Genomic DNA, 17,754 nt, shown 5'->3' with positions numbered 1-17,754 from the left:
ACTGGATGAAAAGGGCAGAGGGAAGGAGAGGCGGATGTGTGAGGGATGGATGCGATCACGGTCCTCCTGCGCCGCTGGCGGAACCTGACTCGCTGTGACAGAACCGGGCTGAGCATACCTGGATACACTCTAGATAAAGCCTCACTCTTCTTAAAAACACTGGACTGAACATGTTTTTCTTACATATTTAAAATCAAACCTGAAATGATGTTTGTTAGCATTTGGCCCCTTGTGCCCTAGTGAAGAACTACCGTCCTGTCAGAGCATCAAATGCAGAAGTAGTGCAGTGTTATTCTAGTCCTTTGCTCCTTCCTATATTCTCCAAAGTGAACTGTAAAATTATTTCTACAACTGTAAACATTAACCTAAACCGAAACACTGCTACTAAAAGGTCACAGAGTCTAGGCTGTAAATACTTTGTCCTGAGACTCCTGACAAACCCTCATCGCTACATCGCTCACTACCCTCAAACATCTCGTCTGTCAAACCGGGTCAGACTGTCAGTGTGTTTTCAGCCGTGTGGGACTTTGGCTTAAACAGATTCCATCTCCTGATTTCTATTTCTATGTCCTTGCACAAACAGAAGAGCTAGTTTAGCCATCATCTCTCTTCAGCTACATTAGAGGGTGGGAAGGTAATAAAGAGTCTGAAGGTTATCAGATCTACGCAGCACTGACCTAGTAAACAGCCGGATGTGTCCTTTAAACTGCAGGGCTGCTGCCTTAAAACGCTAGATAGGACGTGTGAAAGGAGGCCATTTGTTCAACTGATTCAGGGGACAGACTATTTTAGATGGACCTCAGTCTGTTAACTGCTTAGTCTCCAGGAGGAGACTCCAACCTGCTCCATCTGAAGGTGGGTTAACTGAGGGTCATCCCTCCACACGAGTTGGAACCCACCCGGAACCTTAAGCGAGTTCCTGCAACTTGATCCTGAGTGTCCGAATATTGATTTATTTTGCCACGTGCTTCGGTCGGTCGCTGCGTGTCTTTTTCCCGACAGAGACACGGGACGAGGCTTGAGCTCTAAAAATACCTCAGGGCCGCATTCTGTCGTCAGCAGAGAACCAAACAGTCCTTTAATGAAAGTAGGGTAGCTCCCCAGGCCCAGCCATCCACTGGTGGTGTGATCCATATTTTATTAATAGCAGGATGGCGGAGAGCTCTTCTGATTGATACCACAGTTTAATAGGAGCTCAGCGGCCCAGCTAGGTGGGACCGAGGGCCCCCGGGAGTGAGGAGTATGCAGAAATCCATAAGGACCTGGTCAGGATTGGGTTCTAGCCACACTCTAGCTAAACTAGCAGACTTTCCTCTTTGATTCTCATCGGCCGCTAAGTAGCTTGTATTAGCTCGGCAGAAACAAGGATTCGGCCATCGCATCTGAAATATTCATGAGGACAAAAGAGAGGAGCTGAAAAGGGATGGGAGAAGGGAATGGGGGAACGGCGGGAAGTAGGCTGATGTGGGATGTTTGGGAAAAAGAGGACAAATTGATGCAAGAGTGGATTCTAGGACAGCCAGGGTGAATATAGAGACGGGGAGGGAGGCGGTGTTTGAAGAAGCAAATGAACGTGGGAATTTGAGCGGTTTAGTTTGAGGCAGAGATTGGTTCCAGATAGAGACAACCTTGAAGAGGGAGAGAGAGAGAGAGAAGGCACAGTGAGAGAAACAAGACTGGAGTCCACAGTAAAACACCCACGACGTCCGACAGCCACAGGAAAAAAAAATCCTACGTGACAGACAGATCCACACGGAGTCAGCGTGACAATGACAGTGACAGCTCGCGTGACAGGAGGAGGAGGAATAGGAGGACAGGAAGTTTCAGGGAGCCCCCCCCCCCCGCCTCCTCTGCACATAGAAAAAACACAAGGGAGGGGGGAGGGGAGCTGGGGAGGATGGCAGAAATGGACTGGGAGGGCGGAAAGGTGTGAGCATGGGCTCAAAGGCTTCCTACAATAGCCACGACTGGATTCATGTCCATTTGGGGATGAATGGATGATGGTTCATTGCCGGATCAGGCTGTAAATGAACAAACGAACAATGTACTTTACTGTTTATTACTGTAAATGTACAGTAAGTCACCGAGATAATAATTCATTGCCCTCAGCTTCTCTATGGAACTGTCTGAGTGGCTTACAATGAAGCTCCACTGGAATGGCAGGGAAGGTGAAGGGCGTGAATAGAGGTTAGGAGGTCGGGGGGGGGGTGATTAAGGGCTGAGGCTGATAGAGCAAAAAACAAGGACGGAGAGAGGAGGGGGAGAGAGAGATAGAGAGCGGAAAGGAGAAGTACGTAGTCACAGTGGCCACAACAGCCTCAAGATGTCACTCCAGTCCATTTGTATGACTCCTTCAGGTCCTTGAAGAAAGTATTGACCATTTTCCAAGACGCAGCTGGTTGAAAACAGGCTCTGATACGCTGCTTTTAGTGCACAAAGAACGGAGAATAAAAGCTGGGTTTCACTGCCCAGGTCAGACCGCTATGTCTCAGAATAATGTCACTTCTTATAAAGGATGTTCTGATTCACTGAGGAAACAAAGGACTGTGTGGATTCATACTGTGCAGTACTTGAGTCTAAAATACTGCAGCGCTGGGTTGAGCCACAGAGCGACGACGCAGAGACGCTGACGTATTCATTGTTAGGACTATTGAGCGTCGCTGTGGCTGAGTTTCTAAACTGTTCTAAAGTGCTATGACAGAAGATGAGAAGTCACCTCATATTAACCGATTTATGGATAAATGGTTGCAGTGTTAATAACTTCTAACTTCTACCGTAAAAGGATTCAGAATTAGTAAAAACACCAAGTAGATCCTATTTATTATGACTTCCTTTAATTAAAATGATACTCAGAGTCAGCCAGTGGCTCAGGCGCCATCTTCAACCAGCCAGCTCTTGTCGCACACAGTCATGAGGTAAATACCTTCCCCTCTAGGCTCCTGGAGTTTGAGTCATGAGACGAATCGAGATAATGAACTGCAGCAGCTACTGGGGGCTGTTCAGGCAGTAGATTCCACATGAGGAGCATTTAGTGTGCACGCGGGCGAGCGAGCGGGCGAGCGAGCGGGAGCCACACGCACCTCTACTGAGTCCGTCGGGCCCTCGGAGGATCCGGCACTCCTCGATCTGTCCGAACGCAGAGAACATGACCCGGATGTCGTTCTCGTTGCACTTCTTCGACACCATGCCGATGAACAGCTTCCTGTCCTCCACCGCTGCGAACCAAGACCAAGAGAAGAGAGTGGGCAGTGAATTATTGACATCCCAGCATTTGTCTTTGCACTGATGCAAAGCTACCATTAGCTGTTAGCTCGGTCTGACCGGGTCCAGTTTCTGCTTGTGTTCAGTGTTTGAATGCAGCCGGTTTTCACTGACTTGCTCCTAGAAGCATTAGAACTTGACCAACAACACCGCGACACAGGAAGTTTACGTGCTGCAGCTTTAGTTCCATACAGTTTCTGCTAAGTTGAGCTGAGTAAATGCATGAAGCAATTATTTATTCTATATGATTATTATTCAACATTCCAACATTTGAAGGACACGTGTGATCACCAAAGTAAAATCCGGTCGTTTCTAAAATGAGACACTGACAAACTGAAAAATAATAAGGTAGAAGAAATAAATACATAGAAATAATACAAAGAAAAGACAAAACAAAAAGTCCTGAAAAATACAACGAGACAGAACAAAACACGTAAATCAAAAGAAATGGTCCGAGTGAAGAGATAGAAATAAAAAGACAGTGGGAGAGAGATGAGGACAGACAGAATTCATGTATTTCATCATGCCATCTGTGAGGCTCTGATCAATGTCTCATTATCACTTCAACACCGACTGCTTGCTGAGACTCTGCAGCTTGTCCTCTCTCACCCTCTCCCTCCCTCCCTCCCTCCCTCCCGTCCTGCCTCCCTCCCTCCCCCGTGGGTCCCTCTCCTTCTCCAACCATGACACAATCCCTCGTTCTCAGGTGCAATCTCAAGGAAGCGGCGCCGGCTGCAGGTAGCCGTCAGAAACTCGGGGCTGCGTTTTAGTGCGAGTGAGCGAGGTTAAGTGTGAATTAAGCTGAGGGCGAAATCCTCGTCGCTCGCAGAAACAATAAGTGTGTGCGCGCTTATGTGCTCCTACCGCATTCAATGTAATGCTAATCCAATTCATTTTTAATGAGGAAACTGTCAGCTCTTACCGCAAGGCGAAAGAGATAAGCGGTCTGTTGCACTCTGGGAAATCAATAGCGCACTTGTTTGTTTTGCTGTTTGAATTGTTTGTGTGTTTAAAACACAAACCGTCGGGATACGCTGCCAAGATAAGTGTTGTTTCAGAAAGCCTTAACTCCTCTGTACACAGCCGCTGTGTGCGCGCGCGTCACTCCGGAGGAAGATTACCACACGTCTAACAGCAATGTAATTAATTTACTTTGTGTCGATAGAAAAGAAAGAGAGGAGATATCGTTACAATTGACTGTTTCTGTTTTTGGGACGAGGCGCAGGCAGGCGGGCGGCCGATAAGAGCTCACAGAGCCGGCGCGGGGACGACTCCGCGGCAGCTTTGCATTCTGGGATATATCGGAGCCGAATCGCCTTCATGCTGAGTTTTTAGCGCGTTGAAAGGGAAAAAAAGCATCACAGAGGTTCGGTGAAAAGAACGAAGCCGCATTAACTGTACCAATAACAGTTATCTCGCCGCTCCACTGTGAATCTCTCCATCTCGCTCTCCTCCTTCGTCTCCTCCACTGACTAAACTAATAAACTTCGGCGCCGCCATTTGTCACCGTTACAGAGACTCCAACACTGGGTTTATTAAAGAACATTATCACTAAGTGGATGGATACGTTACGTATGGTCCGCTCTATATTTCACCATTCCGGCTGCTTTATTAAGTTCCACCGTCGTTACCCTGACAGTTATGTCTTATAAAGTCATATTTTGCTGGGTTTCAGTGGAGCAGATGATGGCTTTTATAGGGATTTCTCTCCAGCGCCGTTTTATTGTATCCCCCTGCAGTGGACAGTGATGTACAGACGCTCTGCTGCCTGCGTGTCAGTCAGACGACCGGAGGAAGCCGCACACACGCGCGCGTGCGCTACCCTTTTTAAAAAGCGACCCGGCGCTGGATTCAAACAGCCAGCTCATCCAGTCATAGTTTCATATTCCGCTCAATTACTCTTAGCTTTCAGGGTCACTTCATCCAAATTGCAAAAACACACATTTTCTCACTTAGCCATGCAAATAATCTCGGTGCTCAGTACTCTGATGTCTTGAGCACTGCCAGCCTGAATATTCCAGCTTCGCTGCTGCCAACTTCATTTGGAAACTTAAGCCAAAAACACAAGTTTGCATTTTACAGTAAGTGAGCGGTGGCAGAGGAGGAATGACTAGAAGAAACAGGTCTGATGTTTAGGTTCAATTTAGACCTGATGCTCAAACCAGAACTCCAGAAGCACATTAACATTTCCACCAGAGACTGCCCCCGTCCCTTGATGCTTTGCAGCATTAGCGACATCCACCTTTAGACTCCAAATTAACTAAATATCACTGAACGTAATGAACCTGCACGAACAAATACACAAGCAACAAAACAGTCACAGCAAACCTGCCTTCAAAGACACTAGTCTTTTCCTAGTATTTGTGAGTTATCATGCACATCCTCTCACACACACACATCTGATCAGATATGGGTCAGATAAGTCTACACTGGAGTCATTTATTTGTGGGTGGCACCAGGCCCGAGTGTGGAATGTCAGAGTTATATATCCAAGGTCAAAGCTGTGATGTGAGCGGATGGAATTCATTCAGTTCTGTTTCCATTTGCTGTTTTAACAATGCAGTGGGTTTAATGGATGGATGAATGAATGTATGTATGTATGTATGTATGTATGTATGTATGGACATATGTATGGATGAATGTATGGATGGATGAATGTATGGATGGATGAATGTATGTATGTATGGATGGACATATGGATGGATGTACAGATGGAGGGTGGGAGGGATAGAATGATAGATGGAGGGATGTGTGCTGCGCAGATTCATATGCGGCGACTGAAATATCATGCATGTTTTCAAAAAATCAAATCATGTCATTCAATCAAATCCTGAAATGATGCCATTCCATACATGGAAGCTGAAAAAACTCTAACAACGTTAGAAAAAATAGATGTCTCAAAGGGTTGAGAAGTAATTTGAGGTGTTTTCATTTGATTTGTCAGACAAACACATGGTTTCTTTCAGGGTGCGTGTTTACAGCGGGGACCCTTTAAAGATGGGGACGCCGCGTCGACATGAGGTGCTGTATATAACGCGTGACAGCTCCGTGGACAAAATGAGGAGGAGCGGAGGAAGAGGCTCCGTATGGGAAATCAATTCAGAACAGATCTGCAATATGTAGTTTGGAAGGACGGATCTGAGGATGGAGTGTGTAGCAGTGTTTGTATGAGGATGCAGCCACAGGGGAGAGAGGCTGGTTCACCACGAGGCCAAAACGATTCAACTCTCACTGACCTTCTTCTGAAGCACCTTAATAATTCATCACACTTATAAAAATATATTTATATATATCAGCATTTCCCTCCCATCGCTCTCTCTCCCCCGTCCGTCTTCTCTGTGTCTCCTCAGTCCCGCGGTCGCTGCCAGTCAGGAACGCGGTGAGACAGCTATTACCCGGCACATTCTGGACGGGCTATTGGTGCACGTGTGCGTTACCGGTGCGTCTGCCGCCGTGCGCGTGTGCATTTGTGGCCACTCACCGTTAGATTTCTCACTGTCTGCGGGCTTCATCTGAATGGGATGGTGCATCTGCAGGGACACAAAGAGAAGAGCGGAATGTGTTAGATGCACGTCCAAGCGCAGACAGAGGTTTGCTTCATACACGCATGATTTACACATGGTTCACGCTGCGAATGCAGCTTCAGCACACACATATCAAAAGGGACGGCACCTGTTACAGGATTCTATCAGGATGTAAGCGTAACAGCAGACGCCACTGTAGAAAGATATAAAGAACAGTGTCGGATGAGAACCAAGCAGACTTCAACCGGCAGCAACACACACTAGTGAGAGTTGAGCTTAGATCTGAATCCTCGAGCCCGACTCCAGCGTGGCGCCACTTGACTTATTAGCATTATTCGCATTGTCCTCATTCAGAGCCACAGGCCGCGTGTTTATACCAGCTTTAAATGGGACCTAATGGCTGCATTTCCACTCGTCTTTGCAGATATCGGAGATCTCTCTGATGTCCCTGAAAAGCAGTTTAATGGAGTTGGATGATAGATGGGACGTGTCTATAAGGTGGTGGGTCCTCTTTTATGAAAAACAAGAAAACACTTCACAGATGAGAAGGCTTTGTCACCTCTCTCTCTCTCTCTCTCTCTCTCTCTCTCTCCCTCGCCCTCCTTCAATCTCTCCTCCTCTGTCCCTTTTTTATTTCCTCCATCTCTCTTTCCTTTATGGGAGATTATGTGGCTGTTTGATCTGCGGAGAGACGAATGACAGTGATTCTCTAAATCTAGCCCGGTATCAATCACACTCAGAGTCAAATACCAGCCGCGAGTGAGCGTGTGTGTGTGTGTGTGTGTGTCGGCGTGCGTGCGAGTGCGAGCGCGCGCGTCCGTGCCCCGTCTTACCCATAACGCCCCTGGCTCAGTCACGCTGTGACAGAAGGCTTTGATCTTCCAATTCTATCACACACCTTTATCCCAACGCTCTCCTCTCTTGCCCTCTTCCTTATCGTTCCCGCTCGCCGCTTTTTTTTCCTCCTCCGGACCAGACACGCGTACACGCACCGCTCCTCAATGCATTGATCCGCTTCCACGGGCGGCTTTTTGGGGAAGACGACGTAAACGAAGACGGAGCGGCGGAGTGACGCTAATGAATAATACCGTACGCCCACGTGTATCAAGTGTCAAACACAGCTGTTTTTCTGCAGAAATGAGGAACATAAATCCTGGCAGAGGAAACCAGTCACTTATGGCATCAGCTGAGACGAATGGCAGCGGTCGAAGATGTACGGAACTACTGATAAAAAAAGAGACGAGAAAAAATGTCAAACATTCTGAAAAGTTAACTCGCGATGTGACGACGGGAAGCTTTGTCTTGTAGTTCGTGAGGCATTTAAGAGCGGGCTGCAATAACAAAAGTAAACAGGAACATAAGGAAATAACAAAAATTAAATTAAAACCCAGTGAGGGTGGAATGCTTCAGCATTTATATGCAAAAGGGAAAGAAACAAAGAAAGGAGAAAGTCAAAACAAGGCTTCAATGAAATTCAGGGATGGATGGATGCTTTTACTTGGGCTCTGCCGTGCGCATCCGCCTCAAAAAACAAGGGAGAGAGGCAGCGGCGAGGTGAGCTGAGACAGGCCGTGAATTAGAAGAATGAAGGGAAGGAAGGTCGCAGACAGGAAAGCCTCCAGGCTGCAGAGTCACTAACACAAGGACGCGCGCAGGGCGCCACCGCGCACGCGTTTGGTCCGAGGCTCGGGTTCAGAGGGAGCCTTTGATTCGTCCTGTTTAAAGACGGGGCCGTTGTGGGCGCTCACAGCGACAGACACGCGCCTGCGTGTGCGCTCCTTGTGTCAGAGACGCCTCAAAAGCGGCGTCAAAGCCAAGCTGGGAGTCACATCCAGTCACTTCTCGTTAATCCATTTCAAAGTCTGTCCTCTAAAGGCAAAAAACAGACGCACAAAAACAAAAGCGGCGCCAGCCGAACACGCCGGGACGCGCACACGCACAGGTGCAAAAAGCCCGTCTGCCTCTCGGGCGTCTCCTGCTCAGGTCTACCCAGAATGCCCGGCGGGGGGCGTCGCCGCCGCCGCGTTTGATCCCGGCGAGCCCCCGCCGGGACCCACAAAGCGCGGCGCTCCTTTGCTCTCCCACAATTCCACAGTGCTGTTTCTTCTGGCCCGGCAGGCCCACAGCTGCAGCCTGCCATTCATTATGCACTCAGCGGGAGCCGGGCAAAACTACTAAATCCTCGCTGCGCTCGGCCTCATAAAAAGCAACGGGCGCCGCAGACGTCAGCGCGGAGCGTTCACCGCCGCCGAGAGGACGCGTTACCTGCATCCTGCTCAGCCCTTCGCAGCGCACGCAGCCTGCGCTTTGAGGGCCTTATTGTTCGGCTTGCGGAGCATCTGCCGCGCTCTCCAACTAAAGTGTCACCATTTGTTTTTAATCATTCTCGGAGCACTCGAGTCGCCCTATTACCAACGGCACAGTTCAGTCGCGATTGGCCGAGTCGCGCCGGGCGCCGCTGTAAAATACATGATAAATTCACACCTTCGAAAATCGATTAACATTTAATTTACATATTAATGTGCCGGCTGAAAGTCACCACTCGCAGCGGCAATAATGAGGCGCGGAGCACAGCTGAGGACAACACAGGCCAAGTTCTTGCTAAGTTTGAGTCATGAAGCTGCTAAATTGATGTGGATTTCCAGCTTCCTGCTCCACGTTGATTGTCTGCTCATTAACTGATTCGACTTCCATTCACCCTTCAGCGGAGGAATCATTTCTTCCTTAGCTCGTTTGCGCTCATTTCATTGTCAGAGGTTTAAAGTGGACCCGCTGTCTTCAACATTAGACCGTGACTCAGAGTCCATCTGCTAATGGACACTTTCTCATCTGGTATCCGGCTCCTGACTTTTCTGTCCCGCTCCTGAACAACCTAAAGGTTCACTCCCTCATATCTTGTCAGTTTTAGCACCCGGCAGGTCATCAGAGCACGAAACTAGTAAATACAACAAGTTTTAAATAAACTCACACTCACAGCAAAAGTGTTAAATGACTCAGTGGTGATATTTCATCATGCAGTGCTAAATAGCAAACTCTATTGTTAACACTGGTCTATATAAACATTGTTACATAAGAGCTGTAATTACTTTTATCTTCTGATACTTTGGTATTTTGCAAAAATAAACATGTTATATCTCCACTTAGAGTCTTCGAAATGAACTGGCTCTTAAGTCTTCTATGCGTCAGTCTCCCAGAGAAACATAACCATCACATACGATTTAAGAAAAAAAGTCATGGTCTCGTCATGGCAACAGCTCCTCCCCTCACCCAATCCTCCTATCACCAGAGACGCTTGTGCTCGACTAAAACCATACGGCCGCTGTTACAGCAGCAGGCGGCCAGGATGGATTTTACAGCCTCCCGGTTATGGGGGCAGTCTCTTTAATGACCTCCTGCTCCCTTCCTGTCTGAGACGAGGTGTCTATCTGTCACACTAGCTGATAAAACGTCACCATGCAACCCCCCGCCCCCCTCCCCCCATGCTTACGGCTTTTATTCTTTATGCCCTCCTCGCGTACAGAGGCTGTCCAGCGTTCAGGCAGCACCCGTCCGCCGCTCCAGGCTCACAGTACATCCAGCGCAGGGAACCCGACACTTCTTAAATGTTAACTACCGCTCCGGGGTTAATGTTATCCCCCTCCTGTCAGCATCTTCCACAAATTCCCCGGTTCGCAAAAGGTCAGAGGTCGTCTCGCCCTGGAGCCAGAGGACCGACTTGAGGTCAACGCTGGGAATAGGGCGGGCGTGTGCTGTGAAAAAGCGCGTGCCGTCACCTGTGAGCGAGCCCTTTGGCAGCAGCTGGCGCCTTCAAAGCAACAGCCAGCTTCACATGACCGGAGTGTGTGCGTGCCAAGAGCGGCGGCGGCGGCGGCGAACAGCCCCCTCCCCGTCTATCTGGGCCTCCCCCTCCTCCTGTCCGGAGGTGTGACGGTGAGCTGCTGGGTCAAAGTCAGACAGATGGCTCTCACAGTCGGGACTGGATACCGGTGGCCGGGTCCGTACTGGTGACCACACACGTCCGCACAGCTGCGAGCGAGCGGCGCGCACGCGTGCTCAAAAAGGCAGAAAGACCTCCAGACGGTGATTAGCGCCAAAAGCACAACACACGCCTCACCTCCACGTTTGGAAACACTCATTAATACTTTGGTTCCAGGTCACCGTCATCCTCAGGGGATTTGTGCTCCCACAAAACTGAATTGATAAGTGTGTTTGTTTATTGGTTCCAGGTTTTAGGTAAATCATAAGAGCACAGTTGGACTAATCCAATCTGAGGCTGTGCAGTGATTAAAACCCACGAGAGCAGTAATATACTGTATGAACGGTGATTGAAGTACGGGTCCTATCGCCTCTATGCATCTTTAATTTAATTTCTATTGTTACAACTGTACAGAATTATCTGTTTCCAACAGTGGGTGGTGCATTAATGCACAATCTACGCCTTGCTGCCTAATTTACACCCGTGATTCATTCAGACCAGATGTTCTAATTGCAGTTTGCTGTGTAGTGTCTTTATTATCCATACAGCATAAAAGCCACATTTCTAGATATGAAATGTTAAAGAGATCCAGACATCGACGCTAAAGAGAAAGCTTCTGTGTTTGTTGTTGAGACGTTTGTCATATTTGTGGTTTTTTAATGGTCACGGGTGCAGAAACTGTGAACGCACGCGTCCCCTGCTCTGACAAACACCTGGACACATACTTCGCGAACTCTCCTCCTTTCAGCAAACAAACGACTATAAATCAAATTGTCCTTTACAATATCCCTCGTCTTAGCGGCGCTTAGTGCACAGTTAGCCCACATTATCCCCACTTCATTTAGCTCGGTAAACAATTAACCCAGCGCGCGTGTGAGCAGAATGATTGAGGGATTTGGCATTAGCTATGCCGCGTCATGTCTCCACACTAGCTGCTCGGAGTGTGTAACATAGTTAGTCGCGTTCACAGCCGCTCCCCTCCTTCCTCCTCCACCCCCCAAAAAAATCAATATGCTTAAACGCCACCGCCGACTCGCAGAGAAAAGAGGGGTTAGAGGAGTTAATTTGAAACAAGCAATTAATATTTCTTTGGTTAAATAACAGCACACACACACACACACACACACACACACACACACACACACACACACACACACACACACACACACACACACACACACACACACACACACGTGCACACACACTCTGAGGGTCGGCGCATCGATGAGGTTTGTCTTCCTTCAGCCCTGCTTGCGATAGCATTTGGGTTTCACGACAGCAATTACAGCCTTTAATTGAATTGATTTCGATAATGAGCCTCTGTAATGACACCGCTGTGGGAACGGCGCACATGTGTATACGTGTGTGTGTGTGTGCGCGCGCGTGTCGCCGGATGAATGAGCTACTGTTGTTTTTCCTGGACTCAAATGACGAGCGAGAGATGAAGGCGCGCGTGCGAAGACGCACTCAAAGCGCTGGCGTGAGCCGCGTCCGAGGTCCAGCCTTTCAGCTCGTTGCATAATATGCTCCAGGCTAAAAGGCATGAATGTTTGATGGCACACAGTTTAGTACATGAGAGATTTAATAAGCCACGCCGTCCCGGCCCGCGCGCCACATACGACTACTTCCTGCTACTTCCCGGATCCTGGGGGGAGTCACGGCACTGAGGCTTCACGCCACGCAAAGCTGGGAGCGGAGGAGGAAACGGGCCGGCCCATCAGTCAGTCTCACCTGCTCCTCGAGTGCTGCACGGAGAGCTATTGTGATAGAGCAGCGATATGTGTAATAGGCTCGGGCCTGAACAAACAACACACTGACAGGCTGTGGACAGGAAGCATTCCTCTCCCTCTCCACACTACCACTACTATCAAGTGCTGTGTTGAAACACACTCTTGTGCAATCTTGAGGTTGGGCCGAGGCATCAGCAACGTGATAAATGTTCAGCGCGGTTGACTGTATTTATTTCCATTACACCGTTGGGATTATGGAGCTGTTGGGATCAGATTCCGCCTCGTCTCACGTCCAGAGTGACAGGAACTGACATTCTTTTCTCGCTGCATCTTTACCATTAAATGCAGAATCACAAGAAATGATTGAACAATGAGTCATTATGAGCTAATTGGCAGATCTCAAACCATGCTTGACCTAAAAGGTGTTATTAATGACTGATGTCTACCACTGTATGTGCTGTTCATTAAACATAAGTAATAAAAGCCATTATTTCTGACTAATTAACCTTTTATATAGTGTCAGGAAAACATTTTTGCATCGAATAAGAACGAGCTCGTAGGTGAAGGCGTCTCTTCCTCCTGACGATGCCGTTGTAATAAATAGTCAATAACTTGTTACTATTCTGACTTTTATCCCTGGAACGTCAGCAGAATGCGCCCAAACAGAGGATCAGACGAGGTGCGCTTTGAAATGCCACAGCCGTCAATCAATTCAAATGAAGTTTTAACGAGTAACACTAAACACTGCGGGCCAAACGTAGCCGCAGTCTCACGCGCCATTTCTTCCAGTTCCCGTCAAAGACGCACGTCGCTCCGGGTCTTCAGGCCACGGGGGCCTGTGCATGAAAGAGTATCATTTCTACATCACTGGGAATGATAATACACATTGTCACTTACAGTGCGGGCCTTTATCTGCAGCTCTGTCCACCAACTCCACATTAGAAACGACTGATTAAATGACTTATGTCTTTAGATTGTAAATTGCTGCTTTTAAACCTTAACCTTGCTCGAGATCACACTTACTTTGATGGGAGCCTTTGATGTGTCTTTGGTTGCGCGAACACACAACCTTGTGCCTGTATTCTGGCAGCAGAGCGTCACTAATTATCTTGCCAGCAGAAAGGTAAGGGAGGTGTGTGTGTGTGTGTGTGTGTGTGTGTGTGTGTGTGGTCTCAGTGCGCCAGTAGCTTTTAATGAGCCCCGCGCTTCTTATCAAGCTTGGCGCTCGACAAACGCTCTGATCCGCCCACATGGAGGACAGCGCTCGACTGATCGCGTCCCCGCCGCCCCCCCAACCCCGCCGCCCCACGCCCTCCACACCCATCCCGATCGCCCTCCCTCGTCCCTTTTTTCCCTCCTCTGCTGTCGCTAAGAAACATCCTTGAGAGAAACTGCGAATCAAAGGGCTTTTTCATCCTTTTTCCACAAAGCGAGAGAGTCAGAGGAGGAGAAAGATGGAGGGAATGATTCACCAAAGACGACGAGGGAGAAAAGGACGGCAAGCGAGTGAGAGGGGAGAGAAGAAAAGGAGGCGAGGATGAAGGACTGAACTTCTCCAAGTTGGCGCCGGCTCCAGAGGTCGCGTCCTAGATTAGCCCCCACTTCTCCCCTCCATCGCTCCATCCCCTCCACCTAGCTTCAGACAGGGAACAGCAGCTTGGGGGCCCTCGTGGGTAGGAGGGGAAGAAGGGGACATTGGGCATTTAGACATCTGTCAGCCACTAATGAAAGAGCTCAATTTTGTGGAAAATCTCAAACAACCTTGTCTGACAGGCTTTAACTCGCTGCGTGCTGTCAGGAGTGTGTGTGCGCGCGTGTGTGTGTGTCCCAGCGTGAGCGTAGCGCTAGCACGGAGGGTGGAGTGCATCGTGAGGGGGAAATAAAAAAAAAAATAAATGCAACGCAATAAACTCAGACTGTGCTGAAGCATATGCCTGTGTGTACATAGGAGCGTGTATTGAAGCGTGTGTGTGTGAGGCTCATGCGGGGCGTGGATCAGTGCGTGCAGCGGGGGTCGGGTCACATGGCTTCAAACCGCTCCAGGGGTACGGGGCATGTTTTTGACGATAGACGGGTTCGGCGGGGGGATTTGTGCACATGTGTGTGAAAAGGAGCTTATTTCGACTCAGTGGCGCTTTTAGAACTGGCGAGATAAGCGCCGTTCTCCAGTTCCACATGCAGGCGCACACACACTGCCTCCACCCCGACAGAGCTTCATTAGCGGGGTCATTAGAGGCAAGTTCAGCAGGGGCTGTTGTTCTGCGCGCGCTCCTCTGTACCGGAAAGACTTCACGCGTGCCGCCGTACGGGGAACGTGCCATTCTGGTTCTCGCTGGTTTGGTGATTCGCACGGGAAAAGACAGAGCTCGACTCAAAACAGGCAGCTTTACTGGCGCTTGAGCAGAGAAGCGGCGGCAGTGTGGGAGCTTAATTTGGGAAGAAGTATAAAATGAAAACTGTAAAATTACAATCTGTTGTGCAGAATTTGTGCAAAATTCAATTAGAGAACGACGCATTACAGGAAAGGCTTCGTCATAGCTACTGAGAAGCAGCTAAAAAACACCAATCATACAGTGTTTCTACGGTGAATATGAACTCCCTGGTCACGTTATCAGACGTTATCACACCTTTTAATTCAAACCTCTGCTAAGGAGTGATAGAATCTCAGATTCGGCAGCAAACGTAGTTGTGAGCTGGGCGTTTGCTCTATAGAAAAACATGCTTCACTGCATTTCACCCTAGTGATGAACCGCAACTTATAAACAGGCCTCAGCAATAAATGCTCCTGTTCTAACCTGCATATGCTGTGAAATCATGACTTCATCGCTGAAGTACGACCGGCGAGCCTCACATGCAGCGCAGACAGCCGAGGGCCGAGAGGACGGAGGCTGCAGCTTTTAAAGTTTCAGCACGCGATGAGATTGAGTCATCACATAAAACCACAGCCCCCTTCGCTTAACGCGCTCCGGAAAAAAATGGCAGGCGTTCAGCGGCGTGTGCCACAAACCAACATGGCCGCCGCTCGGCGCTGCCAGCGCCAATGCCCTTTTCCCCAATTTGGCCGCGGCCCAGCTTTCCACTCTGATTGCATCTGTCCCTGTTAGGGCCTTGGGTTTGGAAGGAGAGATAGAGCGAGGGAGGGGAAGACTGCCAATACAAACATTGTTCTGCTGGCTTTTTACAAGCCAGGAGAGTGGGGAAGTTAATAAGCAGGTATTGGTTTTTAACTGCGGCCCGTTTATTGCTTTGCCCTCGAGCGTGCTGGAGTGCTCTACTCCACCTTTTTCCTGTCCATCTGCCCATCGCCTCTGCTAACCTCCCGCTCAATTCCTCCCTCTCCGCGTCTCCGCTATCCTTTGTCTTGACTCGCCCCATTCAGCAATTAATTCGCCATCCTCGTCATCACTCTTTTCTGTCTCCAGCTGATTTCTCAGCCTTTCTCCATTAAAAAAAACCCATTAAAATTCTAAACGAACCTCTTCATAATCTGTCATCATGTCACTATTGATTCAGCGTCCGACTGTATTTATTGGTCGCCCTCGTGTGCCTGCATAGGTTCACAGCCATATATGTCAATACCTTGGTTTTAATAAAGATCAGCCAATCAGTGTTGTCAAACGCTGACATGATGAATACGATGCCGTTTAATTAAGTGCATGTTATGGTCGGATCAATGTTGTCTGGCTTTCAACGGACAGTTTTCATTTTCTCTCCTATCAGAAGTGTCCACATTCTTATCTTTCTGCTTGCCTTATCGCACACTTCGTTGCTGTGGGTAAACCTCTATAGTCATCAATGACCAGGTTCATCCTATTATGGTGATTTCTAAGGTGCGTTCATATCAAAGCATTAATACAGGTTCAGTGTTAGCCTTGCCGGCTCCTCCCATCCACATTTTCCACATTTACTGGTATCCGACTTCAAAAGCCCCAAACATAACAACCAGATGCTGCAGCAGAGAGAAGCTAGTGAGGAGGAGGGCTGACCAGACAGAACAGAGGGAGGGAGGGTGTTATGGTGTAAAAGAAGGCGATTTCATGTTCCTATAATCCTGAGACTGCTGCAGTACGTGTCTTCCCCAGGGCTGCTTCACACCTCCAACAAGGGATAAGTGACTAACTCTCACAGCACATGAGAACAGACCAAATTTAACATGCTTATTCCACTAGCAATTAACACAGTGGCTGCGCAAAACAACAAGCTTGACTCCGAATCGAGAGAAACCCGCGTACGGCTCTTGTGGGATTCTCGCTATCCGCCCCGTCCGGCCCAGGAGGCCTATCTGCTGATCCATCCGGCAGACGAAAGCGGGTGCAGGCGCTCAACTGATGAGATTCCAGTTAGCCGGCGTCGAGGCGGGGAAGCAGCCAATAGCCCGAACAGGAGGGATCTGGGGGCCTCTAAATATCCACCGCGGGGCTAAGAGAGCAAGAGCGCGAGCGAGCGAGCGCCAGCCCACTTCTTCTATCACTCTCCTGGGCTACAAGAGGGAACAATAGCGGAGGACGGCGTCTGTACACAGCCCGTACACAGAAGTAGACCAGGAGAAGAAATCACTTATTGTTGGAAGCTCAGTGTCTAACATGATAAGCTGCAGCTCTGAATCTCTGGGATTGGCTTGTAGAAACACAGTCCATGAAACTAGGAGCAGATTTTGCCTTTATGTTAGTTTCTAAATGTTTAAAAGGTGTAAGTGATGAGGCTGGACGTAGGTTTAGCATTTAGTACAACTGAGCGCTAATTTCTCTTGTTGGGAACCAGACCACTGCCCAGACAGCTCCTTCTGCTTTGGCTGCGAACACTGGATCAGCTGCTGGCTAAGAACATCTGCTGCTTGCTTTTTTTTGGCCGGTAAAACCTGCGTTTGCGTTCCCTTTAATGTCTGGCCAGGTCTGGCAGATGAAAGGCGTCCCGACGAACCGCTGCGCGCGCGGAGACGCCGATTCGGCCGCTCGACGGTCTCCTCCACTAAAATACCGGTTGTCTTCTCACCTGCGCTCGTTTCCCCGGTCGCCCTCGTGCAGAAATGCTGCCGTGGCAGCGGCGCAGCGCGGCGGCGCTCGCACGGGTGAGAGGCCGGGGCGGACGCCTCAGGGCGCTGCTGTGAGTGTGTGATTAGAGGAGAAAGTAGGCAGAGGAGAATCGCGGACACACACTCACCCCTGTTAAGGTCTTTATGTTGTGCAGCGCATTCTGGGCTTCAAGGGCAGCTTTCCTTGTGTAAAACGTGACAAAACAGCAGCCTGGGGAGAGAGAGGGAGAG

At 49.1% G+C, this 17,754-nt stretch overlaps 1 protein-coding gene across 19 annotated transcripts in view; it reads right to left on the bottom strand.

Moving 5' to 3' along the window:
* The window catches only part of celf2 (cugbp, Elav-like family member 2), a 140,958-nt gene that overhangs the window by 24,870 nt on the left and 98,334 nt on the right, over nt 1–17,754 (bottom strand). For all 19 annotated transcript variants that reach the window (XM_029164212.3, XM_029164213.3, XM_029164216.3 and 16 more), the window contains 3 exons: nt 17,652–17,734; nt 6,743–6,791; nt 3,081–3,215 (listed from right to left, as the gene is read on the bottom strand). In XM_029164212.3, coding sequence (XP_029020045.1) covers nt 3,081–3,215; nt 6,743–6,791; nt 17,652–17,734 — 267 coding nt within the window. The remainder of the gene's footprint in view (nt 1–3,080; nt 3,216–6,742; nt 6,792–17,651; nt 17,735–17,754) is intronic.

This window comes from Betta splendens, chromosome 9, assembly GCF_900634795.4.
Source record: "Betta splendens chromosome 9, fBetSpl5.4, whole genome shotgun sequence".
NCBI lineage: Eukaryota > Metazoa > Chordata > Actinopteri > Anabantiformes > Osphronemidae > Betta > Betta splendens.
Note: the sequence above shows the minus strand (reverse complement) of the source record. Positions and strands in the feature narration are given on the sequence as shown.